This window comes from Vulpes vulpes, chromosome 1, assembly GCF_048418805.1.
Source record: "Vulpes vulpes isolate BD-2025 chromosome 1, VulVul3, whole genome shotgun sequence".
Lineage (NCBI taxonomy): Eukaryota > Metazoa > Chordata > Mammalia > Carnivora > Canidae > Vulpes > Vulpes vulpes.
Window position 1 is genome coordinate 15,617,282 of NC_132780.1, and position 27,836 is coordinate 15,645,117.

Genomic DNA, 27,836 nt, shown 5'->3' on the forward strand with positions numbered 1-27,836 from the left:
TCTTTATCAGGCTATTCCTGACTCACCGTGGGAATCCCTCTTTCTTCCAGGTCTCCTGATGAAAATTAAGGATGACAGTATCTCATACCATTCTTGTGAGGAAAATGAAGTCGTGTAAGATACCCTACAAGGGACCAGGCTCCATTTTATCCAACAAGGCCAGAGATTCCCAAGAGCAGTGCAAAAGAAAATCTCATCACACACAAAGGAGCTATGAAATCCAACTTTGGACAGTAAGGAGTTCTAGTAAGGAAACTATGGAGAGAAGAACCTACCATAGGAATCAGTCTGTCTATAATCAGTGGCCCCTACGGCAATGTGAGATATTCACAATTCAGTCTTGCGGTTAGGTGCCAAAGGACATTTCAACAAGTGGCCAGAGAAGATAAAAATTTAGGGGGGGGGGGGGGGGGGGGAAGAGACACACCAAGAGCTTCATTCCACTCCCATCAGTTTATCCGGTAAGCCCCTTCTATTCAATCCCTCTCCCACAGGTTCCATTCCCGAAGCTGAGACCGGATGAGGGGCACAAAGGGGGATGAATACTTGCACACCCCAAAGGAAGGAGGTTTAAAACTCAGACTATCTGATAATGAGGTGACTGTCTCCTCTCGGATTTTTAACCTTACCCGACTCAATAGCACCAGGTTTCCGGTAGACAGATCGTTTGGATGGGGGGTGGGGCGAAGGAGAGCGGGGGCGGGGCTACAAGGTACAGGAGCCAATGGGTGATGACCCGGAGGTTCACGTCCAGTCCAGTCCTCCAATCTTCGGAGCTTGCGCAGCGAGAAACTTCAGAGGTCCAAAGACGTTTAGGACCTCACCTCTTCCCCCTCACCAGGCCCACGCCCCAGAGTCTCACCCGCCAGTGTTGGGATGTCTGCTTTTTCTTCTTTTGTCACAGAAAGTTACGCTGAGGCCGTCACCCTATGGTAGTTAAGCAATCCCAGATACTGAGATCTCTGAGCATTTCAGGGAAACACCTTCTCTGGATCTTCTGGAATCCAAACCACCTCCAGCCACAGCTTCCATCTTCAGTCGTCAACTGACTGACCCCATCTCTTTTTGGAGAAGTATTTCAGCTCAGTTGTGGAGTCACCCTCCCGCAAGTTCTGAGAGACCCACTCAGTCATCACCCACTAGGCAAATTCATTTGATTTAGCCCTGTAGTAAAACCTGCCATGTCTCCTACCATGCAGATATGGGGCCCTGGTGGGCTCAGCACTATGATTTGGTAGTTTCCTAAACTGGTTGTGTGTCAATTCACAGTCTTGAAACCTCTTTTTAAAAATAATTTTTAGACTCATTATTGGATTACCATGTCCCATTAGCAAGTGCATTAATATTTTTTCCATCTTTGCTGAAGCCATCATTTCCCAGGTTTGTCTTTGCTAAAGGCCAATCCCTGGATAAAGCAAAGCTAGTAACAGAGCATCTGAATTTGCCATGGCAAGGAGAGGGCAGGAACCCTGGACTGGACATCTGCCTCTCAAAAGAAAGGACTTCCAGGAAAAAAAGACATTTATAGAAAAAAAAAATCTGCTGACACCTAGTACTAGGAGTCCCAACGGACTGATTTATTGACCAACAGCATTACTCCTCCAGCTCCCTTTCAGAAGCTGGACAGACCAGTCAAGAAGCAGGTTTGGTAGGCATTACTGACAATATATATATAATGGGCATATATATACTGAGGGAGGGGATGGGGAAAACACAATGACAGTAGTAACCAGGGAGGATGGGGTCTAGGAGGGGGCTGCAAAGCGAGGCCCCAGGAGTCCACCAAATAATGCTTCTACTCAGGATTAAAAGCAGTTCTGGGTCGGAGGACATCAACAGTTGCAAATTGGTATTAAGAGTTGCCTATTATGCTGTTTCCAGGAATGTGTGATGTCGAATGAATGAAGTTAAGCAATCACACAACAGGATGACCACCAACTTGATTTCACCTTAGAGGGTTTCCTCCTTGTGGACCTCTTTACTGGGTTTTGGCTGGATTAAGGGTAAGGATTTGAAGGATATTATAGGCTTGCCCTGGCTTGTGGAAGTGAAGGAAATCCTGTGGGCGAGGCAGTATACAAAATATGTGGGGATGGGGAGGATGACAATGAGAAAAAGGACAATCATCACAAGCAGTGACCATGATGGGTATTGTCGAAGGACCTCTTTTGACTGTGGAAAAATGGGAAAGGAGTTCAGAACATTGAGGTTCCCAGAAAAGGGAAGGGTGGGAGGGGAACCAGGGCAGAGGACTAATGAATCTTTAGGGAGTCAGAGAATAAGAGGATAGGGTCTTTAGGCCACGAATGGATTGAAAGATCCAGCCCCCACTCCCTAGGAAGGTCTGGTGTCTGGGGAAGGAGGCTTACACTGCTTGAGTCCCAGGCCACATAGGTGATACTCTTCAGAGATAGACGAATCAGAGTAATCACAAAGAGGGCTACCAGTACAATTGGACACAGAAAGCACCACAGCCAACGAATGATGGCAGAGGCGGGGGGTCCCCACACGATCGCCAAGTCTTCAAGGAACCTGGGAGGAAGGGCCACAAGACTGCAGGAGGCCTAGTCAGGCCTCACCCAGCCTTGGGGTTGGAGGTCAGCCCAACCTTAGCATCTTTCAAATATTCTACTTCACCTCCAAATCTCTGCCTCTCATCCTCTCTTATCATTTCCCTAGTCAGTCTTGCATCCCAACCCAAGAAAAAATGTTCAAACATCCCTCTATTGCTCAAAACCCTTCAAGGGTACCCAATGCCTTCAGGATAAAGGGCAAGTCCTTTCATTCATTCCATGAATATGAAAATGTTTATGATCACGAAGGGCTCTTCTATATGCTGAGCGTCCATACTGAACAATGCAGACTGAGAAAAGAAGGCAACACTTGGCCCTCAATGAACCTTTCTTAGTTTCTTCCAGCCCATGGATCCAGCCTCCTCTACTACATGTGCTCAATCACAATAAATATCCAATTGGGTTCTTTGGCCTAGAATGCTATTCTCTTTGTCTACCTATTCATCTGTCTGGACTATGCTCAGCCACCTTCCCCTTTAGTATGCCTTTCCAGATTCTCCAGGTGCCTCAAGAGTGCCCCTGACTACCTCTACTATAGACTTACCACCAGTACTGGGATTATCTGCTTTATCTGCTTATATATATGTCTTTCTGTTTGGCTTCTGTGTTTTTTGAGAGGAGGAGCTCATTCTAATTTATTTGTATCCCAGTAACAAGCTTTCCAGACACAGAGAAAGCCTCAAGAAAATTTTTTGAATGAGTTCCTAAATGAGTGAACCACTCTCACCTGAAAATGCTGCTACCTGAGCCTTCTGCCTATGAATTATGCCACTTGGACGTCCACACACTAGCCTGTTAAAAAGTCAGGCTTGGGAGTCCTTTGTATTTGATTTGGATTTTCTCACTCTTCCTTGCACAGTTATGTCTACTAAGTCCCAGTCCCTGACTATCTTGTTCTCCCTTCCCTGATGGCTTTTCCTTGCAGCATTAGATGACATCTCTCAACCTATACCTCTATCACCTTACCCCAAGCTGTTGTTAGCTCTCACTTGGAATATTAAAATAGCACCCAACTGTTCTCCTTGCTTCACTCTTGACTCCTCTGAATCTATTCTCCACACAGCAGTCATAGGTATTTTTTAAAAAAATACATAAATCTGATGATGTCACTCCCCTTCTCAGAACCTTCCAATGTCTCCCCTCTCATTCTGCATAAAAATCTAAGCCCTGGGACACCTGGGTGGCTCAGCAGTTGAGCATCTGCCTTTGGCTCAGGACGTGATCCGCGGTCCAGGGATCAAGTCCCACATCGAACTCCCCCCAGGGAGCCTGCTTCTCCATCTGCTTATGTCTCTGCCTCTCTGTGTGTGTCTCTGAGTAAATAAATAAAATCTTAAAAAAAAAAATCTAAGTCCTAAGTCTGGCTTAGAAAGTCCTACATGATCTCTCTGGCTTCTACTCCCAACACTCTACTCCAACCTCTCTCATCTGTTTATTCCTCAAAAACTCCAGGCATGATGCTTCCTCTTCCCCTGGTATTTAGTGTTTCCTCTGCTTGCAACACTTCCTCAAAATCTTGTCATGGCTCCTTCCTTCATGTCATTCAGGAGTCTGCTCAAATGTCACCTTATCAGAGAGGCCTTCCCTGTAATCCTATCTAAATTAACACCCATGCATATTCCCATTCTTATCATCTCACTTTACCTTTTGATTTTCTTCTGTTATCAGTACCTGACATTTTTATATATTCATCTGGTTATTGCCTGTCACTACCACCAGAATGTAAATTCCTTAAGGACAGGGATGCTTGTTCTCTTCAATAACCTTGGTGGGTAAAACAGTTTCTGGCACATATTAAGCATTCAATAAATATGTTGAATGAATGAATGAATGAATGAATGAATCGGTTTTTCAGAAGGCCCTGAGGTTAAGTGTCCCTACATCACTCTAGTTGGGCGATAAGACAGACAAGAAAAAGGGGTCAACCTTCCCTATAGACCCAAGGTATCACCTCCTGGCCCCACAGGCCCAGCCCACAGCCATGTTTTCAAGTATGATGATGATGATTATGGGGAGGACTATCCAGTATTCACTCAGCAGTCTGATGTAGTAGATGCCTGAAGGTCGAGTGAAGAAGAGGTCACACAGGAACATGAACCCAAAGACAACCACTGGAGGAAACATTGGATCTGGATCAAGGTCAGAGATCTGGTTGGGTGACAAGGGCTAAGCAAAGGTTACAGACTTGGGCTGGGGAAGTCTTAGAGAAGTCAGGGCCATTGGTGGGAGTAGGGCATTGGTCAGAATACCTGTAAGCAGTTTTGTATATTTCCTGAAAGAAGAAAAGGTGTTCTGGAATGGAATGAGGATTCCTTGCATGATCCCTATCATGCTGTTCAGCCCCAAAATCAGCAAAAGCAGGAAGAAGAGGATGGACCAGAAGACAGACCCAGGGATGAATGACATGGTTTCAATGAAGGCCACAAATGCAAAACTTGGACCCTCCTTAACCTGTTGAGGGGAGAGAGAGCAGGAGTTAACTTTAAGTACTTAAACTTAACCAAAAAAATACAGACAAGGAAACTATCTATCTTCCCCAGAAAACTCTAAAAGCTGTAGGTCACTGAGAAAAATCAGATCTCCAAGCTGACCCTCTGATATGGAAAACCAATCCAAGGAAGGGCATTCTACAAGCATTATCTAAGGAAGGGCATTCTACAAGCTATAGTTATTTGCATTACCAGGGATGCAGGTTATCCTAATGCTTCTGGGATTTTTTCCTAGTGCTAACAAAAGCTGAAATTTCTGTTTCATTGAAGGTTTTGAGTAAATACAGGCTCTTCTCAGCTATTTTTACTGACCTTCAAAAACTGTTTCTCTAAGTTGCATTCAGTCACGTAGCCAAAGACCATATGCTTGATGGGCTGGGGAAGGCTGTTGAGCCAGGAGTTGAAGACAGAGGTTGGGTTAGCAGTCAGGTTTGGAGGAGGCTGGGCCTCAAGAGGCAGTTTCCCCATGGCTACCAGCTTTACAAGTGTTTCAGCATTCCTGAGAATGAGAAGTTGAATCATATAGAACAATTTGGATCCTTAGGAGATCCCCTTCTTTTCCCTTATGTTCTAGATAAGAAAGGGCATCACTAACCTAGCACTACTGATCTAGGTAAGGTAGAGCCTAGAATAAAACCTAAAAGGTACCCATCTCCAGGATCATGAATATGTGTGCTAGAGAACTTACAACCATGGAGGGACCCCAGAAGAAGTATTTTCTATCGTCTTGCAGGTATTCTGGGGTACCTGCTATAGTAACAGGGTCTCTTTTTCTTCCTTTTCTCTTCCTCTCTTCTTAGACTAGTGAGTAAAAGGTAATCTTCTAGGCTTTGCAGAAGCCTACAGAATGTCAGGGAGCACGATTTACTTAAATTACCACATACATAATGCTCCCATGGAGTTGTGCCATGTGAGAGAAACTGTTTCTTAGGCTTTTTGATCAGAGCCCTGCTGACCTCTTTAGCCTTACTTTCTTCCCTTCTTCTTATGACCGTCTGTACATTTCATGATATAATCAGACTTAAGCATTTATAGTTTCAAGGATGGCCATGCTGTCTCATGCCTAAGACCAACTGCATCCCCACTAACACTCTGAACTTGATTAATTCCTAAAATTCCTTAAAAATTCAGTTTGTTGGGATGCCTGGGTGGCTCAGCAGTTGGGCCTTTGACTTTTTGACTCGGTCGTGACCCCGGGATCCAGGATCCGGGATTGAGTACCACAGCAGGCTCCCTACAAGGAGCCTGCTTCTCCCTCTGCCTGTGTCTCTGCCTCTCTCTCTGTCTGTGTCTCTCATGAATAAATAAATAAATCTTTAAAAAAATTCAGTTTGTTGCTCTATACAAACTGCAATGGAAGGCTTGCCAAAATTTAGTAATAAGAGCAAAATGCAAGGTGCAAGGAAATAATTACAGTTTGACCACATTTTAGAAAATAAAATACTATATTTTCTCTTGGTGATAGGCAAGTTAAATATTTGGATCAACCCTCTCACTGTAAATAACTTAAAAGTCTGCAAGATATTTTAAATCTTCCTAAAAGAATTAAAATATTGAAAAAATGAGGAATTATTAGACAAAAATTGAAGCACAGACAAAAACAGTGGGGAAAGAGGACTTGCAAAACAATTTTTCCCTGAAGGTAAAGTTAAGTACAGAAAATTGTACCTGTAGTTTCCAATTTTGTGACCCTTAAGAAATCAAAGAACCATGGAGATCAGATATAAAGCACCAGAGCCTGCACAAGTAAGAATCAGGTCTTCCTAAACATCACACTTCAAAGGGCTACACATTCAGTATAATAATGAACCAGAAGCTCACATTCAATCCTTCCACAATACAGGGAATGCAAAGAAGGTTGCTTCAGAAATGAGCAAAAGAAAGGGACATTTTTAAAGCTTTTGACATGTCATAAGCACAAGCCAGCCCTAGCTTGGATTTGCAGCCCAAATATTTGGCCCTGGTTGTCTCAAGAACTCAAGCCAAAAATTAGTTTCAAATATTCTCTTTCTAATGTCCCTATGCACCAGGTAGAAACAAAAGTCCTATTTGGATGAATGTACCTTTATCCCATGCCTTAAGAATTCCCAGAAATAGGAGCGCCTGGCTGGCTGGGTCAATTAGATGTCTGGCTCTTGATTTTGGCTCAGGTCATGTACTCGGGGTCATGGGATGGAGCCCCTCCTCAGTCCGCACTGGGCATGGGGTCCTTTTGGGATTCTCTCTCCCTTTCCTTCTGTCCCTCCCCCATTCACATTTTCTCTTTCTCTCTCTCTCTCTCTTTCTAAAGATTTCATTTATTTATTTGAGAGAGAGAGGGAAAGAGCACAAGTGGGGGGGGGGAGGCAGAGGAAGAGGGAGAAGTAGGCTCCCTGCAGAGCAGTGAGCTTGAAGCAGGGCTCAAGACCCCAGGATCATGACATGAGCCAAAGGCAGACACTTAACCAACTGAGCCACCCAGGAGTCTGCCCCTAAAAAGATCTTTAAAAAAAGAATTCCCACAAATAATGATCAAATAAATAAATAAATAGATAGGACTTTGAGACAATGAAGCACACACAAACAAAAGACACCACGAGCAATAACCATTAGAAACAACACAGAAAACAACAACCTGAAATTACTTCCAAATATTAGAATGATTGAAGATTATAACACAACTATATTTGCTGTGCTTATATAATAAAAGACAACCTTGGAAATACTTGAAAGGAATAAGAAACTATAAATTGGTCATGAGGATTTAAAAAAACTAAACAGAATGTCTTAAAATAACAAAAATAACTGAAACTTAAAATTCAGTGTGGATAATTCTGTCATCCACAATGAAGTAAAAGGGGCACAACTTACCCTCCTATTGTAAACAACCAGACAGTTAGACAAAATTTATAAAACAACTGTCTTGAGATATTAGATAACAGACAGCACAAGACTTAAATCCCTGAGAGAAGGAAAACAAATGAGGTATGCCATACAATGGTCTTGGTTTTCTGCCTGAAAGCATATTCTAGTCTGCAGAGCTGGGAAGAAGATTGCAAGCAAAGCATGGCAGTCTCATAGAGTTGAGGAGATAAGGAAGGAGTTCAGAGAGGCTAAAGCAGCTGGGAGATCCTAGGAACGATTCTGGAGGAGAGGCAGCTGGGAAGAGAACAAAAAAGTTTGCATAGGAGTCCCCTTGAGTCTTTGCTGAATTTTAAGATGCACATGTGTAGGATGGAAAATCCACAAGGCCATGGAAAGAGTAACTGGAAGACATCTGAGTTCTGGATGGGGTATTCAGTAGGGATGCCAGAAAGGACCTGCCTTAGCAACAGGACTGAAGTATTTCTGGAGAAAAGACTACTCTAGACCCACTCGAATGAAACTTAAAATCAAGCAAGCCTCAAAGGATCAAAATGAACCACAGGTAACACTGTCTGCTAGGAAAAAGTTCAATAATCACTGAAGGAAGGCAACAAAAGCCAGACATTCAAAAACATAAAATTAGGGCAGCCCCGGTGGTGTAGCGGTTTGGTGCCGCCTGCAGCCTGGGGTATGATCCTGGAGACCCAGGATCGAGTCCCACGTCAGGCTCCCTGCATGGAGCCTGCTTCTCCCTCTGCCTGTGTCTCTGCCTCTCTCTCTGTGTCTATGAATAAACAAATAAAATGTTTTTAAAAAACCATAAAATTAATTAAGTCTAGCATACAATAAAAAATTAGTGAACAAGTGAAAAAGGAAGGAACATGACTTATAATCAGGAGTAAAATCAGTAAATAAAACAATAAATAAATGACAAAGATGCAATAAATGACAGAGGATAGAATTAGCAGTCAGGGATATAAAAACAGTTATTAAAACTATATTGAAGTATTTAAAGAAAAACATAAACCTGACAAGTAGAAAAACAGAAGATATAAAAAAGAAACAGTGGGACTTCTAGAAATTACAACTGTAATATCTGAAATGAAAACTTCCTGGAGCTCCTGGGTAGCTCAATCAGTTGAGCATTCTGGCTCTTGATTTGGGCTCAGGTAGGATCTCTGGGTTGTGGGACTGAGGTCTGCACTCAGCAGGGAGCTTTGCTTCCTCCTTTTCCCTCTCCCTCTGCCCCTCTCTCTGTTCACATGCTCTCAAATAAATAAGTAAAGAAATAAATGAATAAGTCTTTTTTAAAAAGATCTGAGATTAACAGCAGATTAGATACTGCAGAAGGAAGGATCAAGGAACCCAAATAAACAGCAACAGAAATTAAACAAAAGGAAATACAGAGAAAAAATACTGAAAAAAGAAGACAGAGACTCAATGACTTAATGGACAATATCAAACACTCTAAAATAAATGATGTGAAACTGGAGTTCCAGGAAAAGAGCCGGGGGGCAGGGGCAGATGTTTGAAAAAATATTGGCCTAAATTTTTCCTAATTTGATAAAAACTGTAAATCTTCAGTTCCAAGAAACCCCGAAGCCCAAACAGGATAATCAGAAAAAAACTGAAAGGTCTCTGATAATAACATTCCTGAAAAACAGTGAAAAACAGAAAATTTTAAAAGCAGTGAAAGCAGTGGGAAAGAGTGAGACACATACAATGAAACAAAGAATGAATGCAGGAAGGCCACCAGAAAGTATAAAAGCAAGAGGACAAGAAATTACAGAAAAAAATCCCGTCAAATCAAAATTATACACTGAAATGTTCTTTCATAACTGAATATATTTCATATATTCATATAAATATGTTTCATAACTAAAGGTGAAGCAAAGATTTTCAGACAAACAAAAGTTGAGAGAATTCATTGCTGGCAGGTCTGTATTACAAAAAAATGCTACAGGAAGTTCTTAAATGGAAGAAAAAGGATACCAGATGGAAACGTGGATCTATACAAAGGAATAAACAGTGCTGGAAATGTGAAATATTGAGGTGAACATAAGACACATTTTTTCTCATTTAAAAACTTCTTTTAAAGACATTGGTTATTTAGAGATGCCTAGGTGCCTCAGGGGTTGAGCATTTGCCTCTGGCTCAGGTCCTAAAATCGAGTCCCGCATAGGGCTCCCCACAGGGAACCTGCTTCTCCCTTTGTCTATGTCTCTGCGTCTCTCTCATGAATAAATAAATAAATCTTTTTAAAAAGACATTGATTATTTAAAGCAAAAATAGTATCAATGTATTATGTTTATAATGTGCTGAGAAGAAAAACATCTTATAATAATACAAAGGACAGAAGGAGGGAGTAGAAATACATTATTGTACTATTCTTAAATTTTGTGAGAAATTGTTTAATATTATTTGAAAGAAGATGGTGATGAGTTTAAGATGTATACTGTAAGCTCTAGAACAATCACTGAACACATAAAAAAAAAAGAGGTACAGTAAATGAGCCAAGAATGGAGATAAAAATGGAATTCTAAAAATCTTTTTAAAAACCAAATCTAATTAGAAAATGAGGAATAAAGTAACAAAGAAGAGATGAGACAAAAAGAAAAGAAGTACCAAGAGGGTAGACTTAAACATAATTCTATTGATAATTACAATAAACAGGGATCCCTGGGTGGCTCAGCGGTTTTGCGCCTGCCTTCAGCCCAGGGAGTGGTCCTGGAGTCCCACATCAGGCTATCAGCATGAAGCCTGCTTCTCCCTCTGCCTGTGTCTCTGCCTCTTTCTCTCTCTCTCTCTCTCTCTCTGTCATGAATAAATAAAATCTTTTTTAAGAATTACAATAAACATAAATGGCCTAAACACTCTTTCATACTGAATAAAAAATCAAGAGGGCAGCCCCGGTGGCTCAGCATTTTAGCGCCACCTTCAGCCCAGTGCATGATCCTGGAGACCTGGGTTTGAGTCCCACATCGGGCTCCCTGCATGGAGCCTGCTTCTCCCTCTGCCTGTGTCTTTGCCTCTCTCTCTCTGTGTCTCTCATGAATAAATAAATTAAATTTTTAAAAATATCCTTTAAAAAATCAAGAAAGAACTGTATATGCTGGCTACAAGAACACATTTTTTTTTTAAGAACACATTTTAATTATGAAGACATGGGTAGATTAAAAGTATAAGGATGGAAAATATATGCCACACAAACACAAATCATAAGAAGGATAGAGTGGTTATTATTAAGACAAAGCAGACTACAGAATAAGTAATATACCAGGGATGAAGAGATATTTCATAATGATGAAGCGTCAATTCATCCAAAAGATATAATGGTACTAATGTGTATACACCTAGCAACAAAAATTCAAACTTCATGAAGCAAAAATTGACAGAATTGAAAGGAGATGAATCTATACTTACATTTGCACATAACAATACTCTCTCCTTCAGTAACTTATAGAACAAGTATATAAAATCACTAATAAAAAATTAAAAATAAAATAAAATAAAATCACTAATAATACAGACTTGAACCAAACATCAACCAATTTCACCTAATTGACATTTACAGGATATTCTATCCAATAATATCAAAATGCACAGTATTTTAAGGTGCACAGGTAATGTTCTCCAAGATGATCACATGTTAAGCCATAAAAAATTCTCAATAAATAAAGTAAAACAATTGCAAGTGTACAGAGTATGTTCTCTGACCATAATGACATTGAATTTTAAGTCATTATATAAAAAATGGAGCTGGTAAAAACTCAAATATTTGGAGATTTAAAAAATACTTCTAGGGCAGCCCGGGTGGCTCAGAGGTTTAGCGCCGCCTTCAGCCCAGGGCGTGATCCTGGAGACCTGGGTTTGAGTCCCACATGGGGCTCCCTGCATGGAGCCTGCTTCTCCCTCTGCCTGTGTCTCTGCCTCTCTCTCTCTTTCTCTCTCTCTCTCTCTCTCTCTGTGTCTCATGAATAAATAAAATCTTTTAAAATTAATTAATTAAAATAAAATTTAAAAATACTTCTAGCAATTTCCAATTATATCCAACCAAGCTATTTTGTGGATACTGACAAACTGATCCTAAAGTTTACATGGAGAAGCAAAGAACCCAGAATAGCCAACACAATATTGACGAACAAAGTTTAAGGACTAACATTATCTGATTTTAAGGCTTACTATAAACTGAAACAATCAAGAAATATGGTATTGGAAAAAGAAACTCAGACAATTAGATCAATGGAATAGAGAGCCCAGAAATAGACTCACATATCTTTGAAAAAAGATCAAAGGCAATAAAATGGAGCAAAGAGAGTCTTTTCAACAAGTGGTACTGGAACAACTGAACACTCACAGACAAAAAAAGGACTTAGACACAGACCTTACACACTTCATAAAAAATTAAAATAGATCACAAACCCAAATGTTAAATGGAAAAGTGTAAAACTGACAATGACATAGGAGAAAATCTAGATGATCATGAATATGGCAATAACTTTTTAGAGACAAATCCAAGGGTATATAACCCATCAAAGAAATTACTGATAAGCTGGGTTTCATTAAAATTAAAAACCTGTTGTGTGAAAGATTTTACCAAGATAATAAGAAGATAAGCCACAGATTGAGAGAAAATATTTATAAAAGATACATCTGGGGATCCCTGGGTGGCGCAGCGGTTTGGTGCCTGCCTTTGGCCCAGGGCGCGATCCTGGAGACCCGGGATCGAATCCCACGTCAGGCTCCCGGTGCATGGAGCCTGCTTCTCCCTCTGCCTGTGTCTCTGCCTCTCTCTCTCTCTCTCTCTCATAAATAAATAAAAATTTAAAAAAATTAAAAAAAAAAAAAGATACATCTGCTAAAGAACTATTACCCAAAATACATAAAGAACTCTTAAAAAAAAAAAAAAAAAAAAAGAACTCTTAAAGCCCAGCAATAAGAAAACAATCTGATTTCAAAATGGGCCAAAGAACTTTTTTTTTTTCAAAGACCTATCACCACAGAAAATATACAGATGGCAGTATAAAAAGATGCTCCATACATCATACGTCATCAGGGAAAAGCAACCTCAAACAACAAGAGCACCACACTATTATTAGAATAACCAAATCCAGATGACTAATAACACCAAGTGCTGTGAGGTTGTGGAGCAAAAGGCATCTTCATTCATTGCTGATGAGAATACAAAATGGTACATCTACTTTGGAAGGGAGTTTGGCAGTTTCTTACACAAATAAACATACTCTTAACATACAATCCAGGAACCGTACTCTTGGTATCTATCCTAGAGAGCTCTTTTTTTTTTAAGATTTTATTTATTTATTCATGAGACACAGAGTAAGAGAGAGGCAGAGACACAGGCAGAGGGAGAAGCAGAGACACAGGCAGAGGGAGAAGCAGGCTCCACGCAGGGAGCCTGACGTGGGACTCGATCTCGGGACAGCAGGCGCTAAACCGCTGAGCCACCCAGGGATCCCTCCTAGAGAGCGCTTATGTTCATTGAAAACCTGTACATGAACGTTTATAACAGCTTTATTCATAATTGCCAAAACTTAGAAGCAATCAAAATATCCTTCAGGAGGTTGGATAAACTGTGGTACATTCCAACAACGGACTATTATTATTCAGTGCAAAAAAGAAAAGCGCTATCAAGCCATGAAAATACAGGGGAAAAATTAAATATATATTGCTAAGGGAAAGAAGTCAATCTGAAAAGGCTACATACTGTGTGATTCCAACAATATGACATCTAGAAAGAGCAAAACTATAGAGACAGTAAAATGATAATTGGTTGCCAGGGGTTGGGGGTAGGGATGAACATTCAGAGCACAATTTTCAGGGCAATAAAAATATCTATGATATGGATACATGTCATTATACCTTTGTCCAATCCACAGAATACACACCAAAATGAACCCTAATGTGAACTATGGTCTTTGGGTAGTAATGATGTATCAATGTAGGTCATCAGTTTTAACAATATACCACGCAGGTGGGGCATTTTGATAACAGGGGAAGCTGCGCATGTGTGGGGACAAAGAATATATGGGAAATCTTTGTACCCCTAATTCTGCTCAAATTTACTGTGAATCTAAAATTGCTCTAAGAGGGATGCCTGGGTGGCTCAGTGGTTGGGTGTCTGCCTTCAGCTAGGGGCGTGATCCTGAGATCCTGGATTGCTCCCTGCAGGGGGCCTGCTTCTCCCTCTGCCTGTGTCTCTGCCTCTCTCCCTCTCTGTCTCTCATGAATAAATAGATCCATCTTTTAAAAAAATAATAAAATTGCTCTCAGAAATAAAGTCTATTAAAAAGCACATTTCTAAACAGCCAATGGTCACAGAAGAAATCACAAAGAAAATTTCATAGTTTTTAGTTGAAAGTAAATAAAGCAATATGTCAAAATTTGTGGGATGTAACGAAAGTGATACCTAGAGGGAAATGTATAGCTTTAAATGCCTATATTAGAAAAGAAGAAAGGCCCAAAGTCAACCTAAGCCTCTACCTTAAAAAGCTAACAATAGGGCAGCCCCGGTGGCTCAGCAGTTTAGCGCCACCTTCCACCTAAGGTGTGATCCTGGAGACTCAGGATTGAGTCCCACATCAGGCTCCCTGCATGAAGCCTGCTCCCTCTGCCTGTGTCTCTGCCTCTTTCTCTCTTCTGTGTCTCTCATGGATAAATAAATAAAATCTTAAAAAATAATTAAAAGAAATTTTTAAAAATTTAAAAAGCTAAAACAAAGTCAGTAAAAGGTAGGAAATATTAAAGATATGAGCAGAAGTCAATGAAATAGAAAATTAACAAACAATAGAGAAAATAACAAAACTAAAAGTTGAACTTTTAGAATTGATACAACGTCTAGCTAAATCGATTGAGGAAAAAAAGGAGAAGATGATAATCACCAAGATCACCAATGAAAGAGGGACATCACTACAGGTCCTTAAAGGGATAAAACAAGTATGATGAACATCATTCTGTCAACATACTTGAAACTTAGTTAAAATGAAAAAACTTCCCTGAAACATGGAAATTACCAAAACTAATACATGAAACAGAAAAACAAAAGAGCCCTACTATCTATTAGATAAACTGAAGTATAACTAAAAACCTTCACACAAAGAAAATTCCAGGCCCAGATGATTCACTGGCATATTCTATCAAATTTTTGAAGAAATAATAACAATCTAACAGAAACTCTTAGAAACCAGAGAAAGTGGCAACATTTCATGAAGCCAGTATTATTCTGATGATAAAGCCAGGCAAGGACGCTAGAAGAAAACTAAGTACCAATAGCCTTCATCAGCCTAGATTCAACATCCCTAACAGCAGCAAATTTAATCCAGCAATATATAAAAAATAATAATACACCATGATCAAGTGGGGCATATTCCAGGAATGCAAGAAAGCTTTAACATTTGAAAATCAAGCAACATAATGAACCATATTAACAAAATACAGGAAAAATATACAATCATCTCAATAGTTGTAAATACTTAACAAAATTCAATCTTCATTCATCTAAAAACTTACAGAAAACTGGGAATATAAGAGAACTTTTTTCATCTAATGAAAGACATTGGGGGAGGGGAGAATCCTATAAATAACATCATACATAATGGAATCACTGCTCTCTCCTGAAAATCGTTAAATGCATAGGTGTCCATTTTCACTCCTTCTATTCAATATCATACTGGAGATTCTAGTCAATGCAATAAAGCAAGTATAGTAAGTTATAAAAGATTAGCAGGAAGAATAAAAGTTTTCATTCAAATCTAAATAATTGTATATATAGATAAGCTTAAAGATACAAAAAAGATGAGTTTATCAAGATCAATACACACAAATCAGTTGTACCTCAATATACGAAGCAATGAAGAATTAGAATTAAAGTTTAAAGATATTATTTACAATAAATATAAAACATGAAATCATTAGGGATAAACTTTACAAAATATGTGCAAGACATGTTATATACTGAAACTTACAAAATATTTCGGTGAGAAATTTAAGAACATGTAAATAAACAGAGAGATACACCATGTTCCTGAATCAGAATACATTGTATTGCTAATTGTTCATTCTTCCCAAAATGGCCCATAGATCCATTCAATAATTCAATCCCAATTAACAACACAGCAGGATTTAATTTTTATTTTTTAAAAATGGCAAGTTAATTCTAAAATATACATGGAGAGCAAAAGCATACAATAGTCAAAACAATTCTGGAAGAGAATAACACAATTGGAGAACTTATACACCTTGATTTTAAGATTTACTATAATATATTAGTAATTATAACAGGATTACATTGGCAAATTAATTGACTAGAATAGAGTCTAGAAACAGACCTAAACATCTATAGTCAACTTTCAACAAAGATACAAGGCAATCTGATGAGGAAAGGATCATTTTTTTCAACAAATGGGTATCTAAGTGGGAAAAATAACTAACCTTGACTCTTACTCCACTCCTTACACAAATATTTACTTGAAATAGAGAATATATTAACAACAAAAACGCTAAAACTGTAAAGCTTCTAGAAGACCATGAAAAAAGGCAAATACCACATGATTCCACTTATTAAATAAGGCATCTAAAGTAGTCAAACTAATAGAAACAGAAAGTAGAGATATTTACCAGGGGCTGAGTTCAATACCATTAAATACAATTTAATGGCCAGCAGATACATGAAAAGATGCTCAACATCACTAAATATCAGGGAAATGCAAATCAAAACTAAAGTGAGATACCATCTCACATCTGCCAGAATGGTTAAATTTAACAATACAGGAAACAACAGGTGTCATCGAAGATGTAGAGAAAAAGGAATCCTCCATGAATGTCAGTTAGGAATGCAAACTGGCACAGCCACTGTGGAAAACAATATGGAGTTTCCTCAAAAAGTTAAAAATAGAACTACCCTATAATCCAATAATTGCACTACTGGGTATTTACCCAAAACATATAAAAACACTACCCCAAGGGAATACATGCACCCCTATGTTTAATGCAGCTTTATTTACAAAAGCCAAATTGCTGGAAGCAGCCCAAGTGTCCATCAAGAGATGACTGGACAGAAAAGATGTAGTGTGTGTATGTGTGTGTGTGTATTTGTGATGGAATATTATTAAGCCATAAAAAAGAGTGAAATCCTGCCATTTGCAACAACATAGATGGAGCTAGAAAGTATAATGCTAAGTGAAATAAGTCAGAGACACAAATTCCATATGATTTCATTCATTTGTGGAATTTAAGAAACAAAACAAACAAGCAGGAGAAAAAAGAAAGACAAAGACAAACCAAGAAACAGACTCTTATCTATAGAGAACAAACTGACGGCTACCAGAGGGGCGGTGGGTGAGGGGACTGGTGAAATAGGTGATGGGAATTAAGAAGTACACTAATCATGATGAAAAAAAAAAAGCTGCTGTAATCACTACACAAAACAAAAAACAAACACAATGAGAAAGGTTATGTGGGGGATCCCTGGGTGGCTCAGCAGTTTAGCGCCTGCCTTTGACCCAGGGCATGATCCTTGGAGTCCCGGGATCAAGTCCCACGTCTGGCTCCCTGCATAGAGCCTGCTTCTCCCTCTGCCTGTGTCTCTGCCTCTCTCTCCCTGTGTCTCTCATGAATAAATAAATAAAATCTTAAAAAAAAAAAAAAAAGGTTATGTGGTAAAAGAAGTCAGAAATAAAAGATCACATCATATTGTTTGATTCCATTTATACTAAATGTCAGAATAGGCAAATCCATACAAACAGAAAGTAGATTACTGGTTCCCTGGGGTTCAGAAGAGAACAGACATGATAGCTAGTGGAATTTCTTTTGGGGGTGATGAAAATGTTCTGGAATGAAATAACAGTGATGGTTGCACAGCCTTGTAAAAATACTAATAACCATAAACTACTTTAAAATGGTGAACTCTAAGCATGCCAATTATATCTTAACAAAGCTGTTACTTTTAAAAACTTCTAGAAAAAAATGGAGAAAATCTTTGTGACCTTGGGGTAAACAAAAATGTTCAAACCATGAACCAAAGTTTTGATAAATCAGATATAAAAATTATAAATGTCTGCTCATCAAAAGGCATCATTAAGAAAATGAAAAGAAAACCACAGACTGGGATATAATATTCACAATATGTATGTCTGACAAGCAACTTGCATTTAGAATATAAAAAGAAAAAGAACTCTTCCAACTCAATAATTACACACGCATACACACACAGTTTTGAAAATAAGCAGTGGATTTGAAAAGACAAGAAACATAAAATGCCAAACAGCATGTTAAAAGATGAACAACATCATCAGTCATGAGGGAAATGCAAATAAAAATAATAATGCCATACCACTACACATTTACTAGAATGGATAAAATTTAAAAGACTGATGTTACCAAGTATTGGCAAGGATTTGGAGCCATTGGAACTCCCATACCTCGCTAGTAAAAATGTAAAACTGGTAAAAACAACTTTTAAAACAATTTAGCAGTTTTTTGTGAAGTTGAACATACAGTAATCATATTACCCTCTCCTAGGTACTCATCCAAAAGAAATAAGAATATACCCACACAAAGTCTTATACATGAATGCTCATAGCTTCTCTACTCATTATAGCCCCAAACTGGAACCAATTCAAACGCCATGAACAGGAAAATGGATAAACAACTGTGGAATACTCAAACAACAGAATACTTACTCAGCAAAAAAAAGAGACAAATCAAAAAGAAAAAAAAAGAGAAAAATAAAAATACCTCCAACAATATGCATTCATACCATATATGTGGTATCCATGCATACCAAAAACATTATGCTAAGTAAAATAAGTCAGAATAAGAACGTATACACTATGAGTCCATTTACCCTAGAAATGGAAAATATAATTCATATTAATAGAAACCAATCAGTAGGGCCAGGGTATAGAAAACAGAAAATATGAGTTCAAGAGAGCTGGATATGATGGGAAAATCTGACAAAACAGATGAAACAGACAATGAGGCAGAGGTAACAGTGAACAAGTAACAGGTGAGAATTTTTGGAAGTATTGAAAAACAGTAATTCACAGATATAAGGAGCCAAAAGAATCCCAAGCAAAACTAAAGAATTCCCCCTGAGATATATTATAATGAATTCATAGAAAACTTTAATAAAGAGCAGCAATCTTAAAAGATGACTTAGGAAAAGACTGGTTACCTTCACACTGATGGTTGAATGCCTAACAGCCATAAAGAAAGTTGGTAGACCGTGGAAAGAAAGAGCCAGAAAGGGAGTTCCAAATTCTCTGTATAATTTCTGTTCTAATCTCCAGCTGACCTCTGAATAACTCCAAAAAGTCCAATGAAAGATAAAAATGCTGAAATAAAATTTCAGTTGGTACATCCCACAGGGGAGAAAGTTTCTACCATAAGTTCAGTCAAGTTAACTACCCGCCTAGTAAAACAACAACAAAATCAATACACATTTGAGAAATATAACAAAATCCAGAGTTTCTACACCATATCTACAATGTGCAAGATACAATAAAAAAATTCTTGACACACACAAAGAGGAAAACATGACTCAGACTCAAGAGAAGACGAGGCTGACATTAGCAGACAAGAATTTGAAGTCTGTCATATGGATACTCAAGGACTTACAGGCAAATATACTTGTAAGGAAATAAAAAATCAAGATCACACAGAAAAAGAAAATTATAAAAAATAACCAAATGGATGTTTTAAAACCAAAAAAAAAAAAAAACAGTATCTGAAATTTAAAAATTCAGTGGGTGGACTGAACAGAGGGAAGTTGATGAACTTAAAAGACAGATAAATAGTTATTATACAATCTGAAGAATAGAGAAGAATCATATTTAAAAATAAGATGAACAGGACGCCTGGGTGGCTCAGCAGTTTGGCACCTCCCTTCAGGCAGGGGCCTGATCCTGGAGTCCCTGGATCCGATCAAGTCCCACCTTGGGCTCCCTGCATGGGGCCTCTGTGTGTGTGTGTGTGTGTGTGTGTGTGTGTGTATCTTTCATGAATAAATAAATAAAATCTTTCTATATATATATATATATATATAAAATGAACAGGGATGCCTGGGTGGCTCAGTGGTTGAGCATCTTTGGCTCAGGATGTGATCGGGGGTCCTGGGATCGAGTTCCGCATTGGGCTCCCCACAGGGAGCCTGCTTCTCCCTCTGCTGATGACTCTACACCTCTCTCTCTGTCTCTCATGAATAAATAAATAAAATCTTTAAAAATATATATAATGAACAGAGCCTCAGGGACTTGTGGAGACAGTAGCCGAAAGTCTTAACATATATACATATAGAGTCAGAGAAGAAGAGTAAAGAATGAGGCAGAAAAAAATATTTAAAGGCAAAATGGAAGTCATCTTCTTAAGTTTGGTTAAAAAAACGCATTTACAGATGTAAGCAGCTCAGCAAATCCCAAGCAGGATGAATATTGTTTTAATGGCTGCTTATCAGAAACTACACACCTCAAAGCACACTCTACTCTGCCACTACTGAATACAGCTAAAAACCTTACACAGAATACATGGATGAACTCTGAAAAGTAAATGGCAGCAACCAGCTTGGGAAAGTAAAATAGAATTCAAAGTACCACCAAATTAGTAGTGAGTTTCTAGTAACTTTTCCCTCAAACTTTCCCTCTCCTGATCTAGACTCAAAAGCAGCCTAAAACCAAGAAGTGCATATCAGGTGTGAAAGGAAAGAGTTACAAAAGAAGCCCTCTATTTTTGGTCCAGAGAATTAGAAAAAGGATGCAAAGTGTCACAGAGAATGGGGAGAAATCCCCCTGATTTTTGTTGCTTTTTTCTGTTTTATCACACACAATCCTAAAGCAACAATGGTGTTACAGCCATTGCTGGTGGCTGGATAAGTACCTCTAATTCTGAGACGGAAACCTTACTGTGTTTCTAAGAACATGGATAGTGTGGAAAATCCCTATTGCTTTTTTCAAATTTCTGTACTCACAATGCATGGCCCTGGAGGCAGATACAGCTGATAAAATGAGCAGCAGAATAGGGAAACTAAAGTCCTAGTTTTTTTGGGGGGGGGTTGTTTTTTGTTTTTTAAGATTTTATTTATTTATTCATGAGAGACAGAGAGAGAGGCAGAAACAAGGCAGAGGGAGAAGCAGGCTCCATGCAGGGAGCCCAACTTGGGACTCAATCCCGGGTCTCCAGGATCACGCCCTGGGTTGAAGGCGGTGCTAAACCACTTAGCCACCGGGGCTGCCCAAGCCTAGATTTTTATTTATTTTTTAATATAAATTTATTTTTTATTGGTATTCAATTTGCCAACATATAGAATAACACCCAGAGCTCATCCCATCAAGTGCCCCCCTCAGTGCCCGTCACCCAAACACCCCCACCCCCCACCCACCTCCCCTTCCAACACCCCTAGTTCGTTTCCCAGAGTTAGGAGTCTCTCATGTTCTATCTCCCTCCCTGATATTTCCCACTCATTTTAGACAGAAAACTAGGTAGTGGGGCTTCTAAGAGCTGGAAAGTATCAGGGAGATTTCAGGTAAAAAGGAGCTCAAGAGAGTGATCCCATGAAGTATTAGGTGAAATCTTGGCTGCACATGATTGTATCTGACCCTAACCAGCATTATTTGAGAACTAGAAAATAGGGTATACCACTGCCCAGCTCCCAAACTACTGATGGCATACAACCAAGATCAATTCAAATAGCGCTGCAAAGACTTTGAAAACTGAACTGACACTGAGACCACAGCTTGCAGAAGGTGGGTAGAAACCTGTACTTTAAATCTAACTGGGGGGATCCCTGAATGGCTCAGTGGTTTAGTGCCTGCCTTCAGCCCAGGGCGTGATCCTGGAGACCCGGTGTCGGGTCCAACGTCGGGCTTCCTGCATGGAGCCTGCTTCTCCCTCTGTCTGTGTCTCTGCCTCTCTCTCTCTCTCTGTGTCTCTCATGAATAAATAAATAAAATCTTAAAAAAAAAATCTAACTGGGTCAGTTCCCTCCTAAAACAAAACAAAAACAAACAAACAAAAAAGAATAAGAAAGAAAAAGAAACCTACATTTCCAAAGAACTTAAATAAATATAGTCTCACATATATTTAAAATAATCAGAATATAGGAGTCAACTGGGTGGTTCAGCTGGTTAAGCATGATGGGATTCTCAATCTCAGCTCAAGTCTTAATCTCAGGGTAGTGAGTTCAAGCCCTGTGTTGGGCTTCACACTGGGCATGAAGCCTACTAACTGAATGAATGAATGAATGAATGAAATCTAACTAAACAAATAAAATAAAATAAATATAAAAAAATGTATCACCAGGGCAGCCCGGGTGGCTCAGCAATTTAGTGATGCCTTCAGCCCAGAGTGTGATCCTGGAGACCCGGGATTGAGTCCCATGTCGGGCTCCCTGCATGGAGCCTGCTTCTCCCTCTGCCTGTGTCTCTGCCTCTCTCTCTGTGTCTCTCATGAATAAATAAATAAAATCTTTTTTTAAAAATCTATCATGGAAAAAAAAATCTATCATGGGCAGCCTGGGTGGCTCAGTGGTTTAGCGCCGCCTTCAGCCCAGGGCCTGATCCTGGGGACCCAGCATTGAGTCCCACATTGGGCTCCCTGCATGAAGCCTGCTTCTCCCTCTGCCTCTCTCTCTCTCTCTCTCTATCTATCTATCTATCTATCTATCTATCTATCTATCTCTGTGTCTCTCAAGAATAAATAAATAAAATCTTAAAAAAAAATCTATCCCCATACAAAAGATGTAAGAAAAACACTACGTAGAAGGGCACCTGGATGGCTCAGTGGTTGAGTGTCGGCCTTTGGCTCAGCATGATCCCAGGGTCCTGGCATTGAGTCCCACATCGGACTCCCCATGGGGAGCCTACTTCTCCCACTGCCTATGTCTCTGCCTCTCTGTCTCTCATGAATAAACAAATAAAATATTTTTAAAAATACTAAGTGGAACATTTATAACTAAAAAGCAAGTAACAGAAAGTTCACCTGATTGGCTAAATAGTGGAGTGAAGATGACAGGGGAAAGAGTTAGTGACTTTAAAAATAAATCAATAGAGAGTACCTCATTGAACAACAGACCCAAAGAGTCGGGGGAAAATATACAGAGCCTCAGAAACTTATGGGATAATAGCAAAGGGCTTATGATCTGTCATCAGAGTCCAGAATGAAAGTTGAAAGAGTGCAATGCAGAAAAAACATTCAGAGAAATAACAGCTGAAAATTTCCCACATTTGGCAAAGTTATAAAACTTTAGGTTCAAGAAGCTCAGTGCACTGCCAACAGGATAAACTCTAGAAAACCTATGCCCACATGCATCAAAATCAAACAACTTAAAACTAAGCATTAAAACTACATAAATGGACACACTAAATGACATTGTTTTACAGGGGCTCCTGGCTGACTCAGTCATAAAAGCATGTGACTCTTGATCTCAGGGTTTTGAGTTTGAGCCCCACGTTAGGTGTAGAGATTACTTAAATGAAACTTTTTAAAAAAAGAAAAAAGTTACTTAAAAAAAACTATATTGTACGGGCACCTGGCTGGCACAGTCTATAGAGCCTGCAATGCTCAATCTTAGGGTCATGAGTTCAAGCCCCATGGTAGGCATGGAGCGTACTTAAAAAAAAAAAAATCTATATTGCTTTGTATACATTACAAAACTGTACTGTCTAGATAAGCATACATAGATAATAAAATATAAATAAAAACAAAGAACTAATTATCATAAAAGCCAGGATACTAGTTGGGAGGAAAGAGGTTAAAATTAGAAATACATAGAAAGCTTCTAGGGTCATTCTAGTCTGTAACATGGGTGGTGCTTATTTTATAGTTATTTATACTGCACTTTTTATTTTATGTGTGTTTCTATATGTATGTAAGTATATCTTAATAAAATGTTTTTAAAACATTAAAAAAATGCCATTATATTCCCACCAGACTGGCAATATTTTAAAGTTTGACCAAGTCTAATCAAATGTGCAGAAAGTGGACTATGTGGAATTCTCACACATTATAAACCACTTTGATAATGAGACAATATATGGTAAAACTGAAGGTGTGTACCCCCTACCCAGCAGTCCCATTCCTGAGCATATACCCTAGAGAACTCTCATGCATATGCACATGTGTATGCCCAGGTTTATTTTAGAATGCACTGGTTACAATTAGCAGGAAAAATTCAGTAGGTGTGCCTCCTCTTGGGAGTTCTTCTCTGACTAGCCTAGTCAGAATTAATGGCTCTGTCTTTTGTCCTCCCCATCATCCCTTCTATTAGTTATCATGAGCATACAGTGTTCAATTATGTAATTCCCCCCACCTCCTCCCTCCAAAACTGAAAACCCAATGAAGGCAGGAACTGTGGTCTGATTCACCCCTCCATATCTCTGCGGTACACAAAGAGTACTTTCTAAATGTCCCACGGGTGCTTTTGAAATTAATGCCTGAAAAATGAAAAATAGGGGTGCTTTTGAAATTAATGCCTGAAAAATGAAAAATAGGGGTGAGCAGACAATAAAGCTTCAGGTTCTGAGAGTCCCTTTAGGGTTTAAGTATGATAGACTGACAGAAATCTTTAAATATAGAAGTTGAAAGTTACAAGTGAAGGTATTCAGGAAGTGGAAAGTTCTCCAGATCTTGAATGCTTGCGACTTTTAGCCTATCTCTGTGGTGGCACTCTGGACAATGGCAGTCTCTGAGGTTGAAGATTTCTAGGGCCAGAAAAGGCCTTGAAGCAAGAAAATATATGACGAGGATTCTATTGTCTGCTTTTTGCTCCAGTAGAGGCTTGCAAGTGCACCTGAGGTTGCCAGGTGTGAACAGGAGTCTTTACAGCACCTTGAAAGTTAAGGGCTCTGGGCTTTGTAGTTCCCTGGGACTAGGACCTTCCCTAAGGGGCTGGCCTTACTTCTCACTGCAGCGGTGCGTGATAACTGTAGCCCAGTTGCCCAGGACACAGAAGGAAAAAGATGTGACCAGCAGCATGGTGAACAGGTTGACCAGAGCCACAATCAAGGCATCACTGAGACAGTTGGTGGATGGGTACATGTGCGAGGATAAGGAGACAACAGGGCCCAAGCCTAGACCCAAGGCAAACAAGACTTGATTTCCTGCTTGACACCATACATTCATGTTGTACATAGCTGATATCTAAAAAGGAGAACACAAGTATAAGGGGAAATGTCAAAGAAGGAGAGGTGCGAATCTTAACAGAAATGGGGTGAAGGTCACAAGTAAATAATAGGGAAAGGACACCCTAACAATAGACAGATGTCCTCAAATGCCTGATAGGGGAGTGAGGGAGACTTACTTTACCTTGACAAGCATCAAATGTTGAAAGCCAAATGCTGCCCCTTCCAGCAGTAGACTCCGGAAGAGGAAACAAAAGATGATGAAATAGGGGGCTGGCACCAGGACCAACATTATCTGAATTGAGAACAGAGCATATCAGCAACCATGTACCAGTGGGAGGTCCACCAACAGTCAGCAGGGATCAAAAGTGCTGAGTCAGGGGACACCTGGATGGCTCAGAAAGTTAAGCGTCTGACTCTTGGTTTCCGCTCAGGTCATGATCTCAGGGTCCTGGGATTGAGCCTCACACTGGGCTCAACCCTCAGAGGGGAGTCTAAGGATTCTCTCTCTCCCTTTCCCTGTATTCCTCCTCCCATTCATACGTGCTCTCTCTTCCTCTCTCTCTAAAATAAATAAAATAAAATAAATAAATAAATCAATAAATTTTTTTTTTTTTTTTTAATGCTGAGTCAGAAATTAGAAGACAGTTTTCAGCAAAGGTTAAGGGCTAGGAGGAGTCAAACACCAGAAGGAATGAGATATTAGGAGATAATTGAGAACAATGTTGGATGATGTCTAAGGCATCTGAGAATGTCAATGGTGGCTTACCTTCCCAGTAGACTTGAGCCCATTAATCATGAAAGCACCAATAAGACACCAGGACACCAATAAGAACAGGTTCAGACTGAAGACTGGTGACCCACCATCCTCAATTCTGTCTGAAGCTTTCAAGGTCAGCCGGTACCAGAAGTACAAGGAGGGTGTCGTCCGTGCACATTCAGGATCTGGGGGGACCTGGCTTTGGACATGCCTGCTAGACAGGGTGACCCCTCCCTTCTTCCTTAGTCCTTCCCTCACTTCTTGCTACTTCTTCCTCTTCCCATTTCTGCGTCTTTCTATCTTCCTCTTCATCTCTCCCCATTCCTTTATCCTCTTCCAAATTCCCTTCTAGATGTTTTCCCCTTCTCCTCCTCTTTCATTTCCTCCTCACCAAAGTCACTGGAGTTCTCCAATAAAGGACATTTTTCCCATGGAACTGGAAACTGGAAGGACTGGCTCAAGTAGAAGAGGGTCCAGACATTAATCACATTCAAATACAAGCCAGTGATGAAGCATACCTGGGAGTCAAGGGGAAGGTAGCTGGGGAGAAAGGATGAGGACAGGAAAAAGGAGGGGATTTGACAGAGGACTGGGGACTTGAAGGAACTTGACCCATGGAAGTGACCCATCCCAGGACAACAAACAGTTGAGGTGGGAGTGGGGTGTAAAGGGAGAGCATGGGTGGCCCAGGACTCCTCACCATGAAGCTGGTATACCCCACACCACCAATCCAGGCGCTGATGACCTTCCATACACCAATGCTGCTCTGACGTATCCTCTGACCAGCTGCCATCTCCAGGAATAGAAGAGGAACCCCAACCAAGAACAGCATGAGGATGTAGATGATGAGAAAACTGCCTGTGCAGGAAGTCAGGAGAGGCCACCTGGCTTTTCAGTGCCTGGACTTCCTTGGGAGTCCAGGAAAACACATTCCGCATCAGTGACCCCCCTCAGGGCCACAGATAATCAGGGCTCAACTGTTTCTACATCCTTCACCAGGTGTCCCTTGGGTCCCCAGTTCCTGGAAGACTCAGATGCCTAGTTTCTACTCCCAGTCACCCCAACCCAGGCTTCCGGTCCCTTGTATTCTGATACCCTGCACCTCTTAACCCTCTTATGATACTAGGTGTTCAGGAATGTGACTCTATTTGGCTCACAGTACCAAGCTTCCAGCCTCTACAGATCCCAAAGACCTTAAGTTTAAAACCTCCTGTGGATCCATGATTCCTGGTCCCCAGACTTACAACCTCCATTGTGAAGCCACAGGATGAAAAAATGCCAGAGACTGCTTATCTTCATGGAGTAGCCCACCTGAGTCAGAATGTACTCAATCTTATTGGACCAGCATGGACGAGTAAAGAGGATCTCACACTTTTCCTTCTCTGTAACTTGAACCTTCTCAGGTAAGGGTTTCTGTTTCAAGGCTTGGGTAGCATCCACCTCCAGTACAGAGGTGTGCCTGGTTTGGCTGGCTCTTCTATGGGCCTCACTAGCCTGAATCTCCCAGGCCTGGGCCTTCAATACCCGAGCCTTGAAGGCCTGAGATTCTGAAACCCGAAGCATCTGATGCCAGTTAGCTGTGCTCTTATCTTCCCAAGACTGGATTTCATGGAGATTCTCAGAAAACTCTATCTCAGTAGATAAACTTGTCAGTGAAGATTTTGAAGCCTGGGCCTCTGTCTTCATTCCAGGCAGACTCTCTGGAGCAGCTCCAGCTCTTTCAAGGGGGTGTTCACCTTCCTGAGTAGAGCTTAAGGACACCAAAACCTAGATTTAGACTTTAGAGTTAAGAAATGACTTCCAAAACAATCCCCAGCACATCCTCAAAGCAAATCTTTCTGTCCCTATTGCCACTGAAATTCAAAGCACACAAAAATCTCTTATATAAGTCTTACCTCTTAGAAATGTTTTGGTACAAGGGATAGGGTCAAGATAGCCAAGCTAACAGTTGGGAACTGAACTCAAAGGGTTTCTGAAACATTGAGGTATACTCCCTACAGAGGGAAGTACCATTTATAGTGGCTTTTGAATCAAAGAAACA

At 40.0% G+C, this 27,836-nt stretch overlaps 2 protein-coding genes across 2 annotated transcripts in view; both read right to left on the reverse strand.

The window, feature by feature from the left end:
- Nucleotides 1-19,225, reverse strand: part of LOC112931364 (orphan sodium- and chloride-dependent neurotransmitter transporter NTT5-like) — an 81,266-nt gene extending 62,041 nt beyond the window's left edge. The window contains exon 1 of the mRNA XM_072756904.1: nucleotides 19,098-19,225. The gene's annotated coding sequence lies outside the window, so the exon portion shown is untranslated. The remainder of the gene's footprint in view (nucleotides 1-19,097) is intronic.
- SLC6A16 (solute carrier family 6 member 16) lies at nucleotides 1,868-27,537 on the reverse strand. The gene is made up of 11 exons (XM_026014019.2): nucleotides 27,040-27,537; nucleotides 26,496-26,653; nucleotides 26,187-26,313; nucleotides 25,805-25,980; nucleotides 25,220-25,330; nucleotides 24,813-25,054; nucleotides 5,375-5,561; nucleotides 4,823-5,024; nucleotides 4,525-4,684; nucleotides 2,370-2,532; nucleotides 1,868-2,172 (listed from the first exon to the last, which is right to left on the reverse strand). The coding sequence occupies exons 1-11, from the start codon at nucleotides 27,479-27,481 to the stop codon at nucleotides 1,951-1,953; spliced, it is 2,190 nt and encodes a 729-aa protein (XP_025869804.2). The 5' UTR covers nucleotides 27,482-27,537; the 3' UTR covers nucleotides 1,868-1,950.
- Nucleotides 27,538-27,836: the final 299 nt, after the last annotated feature.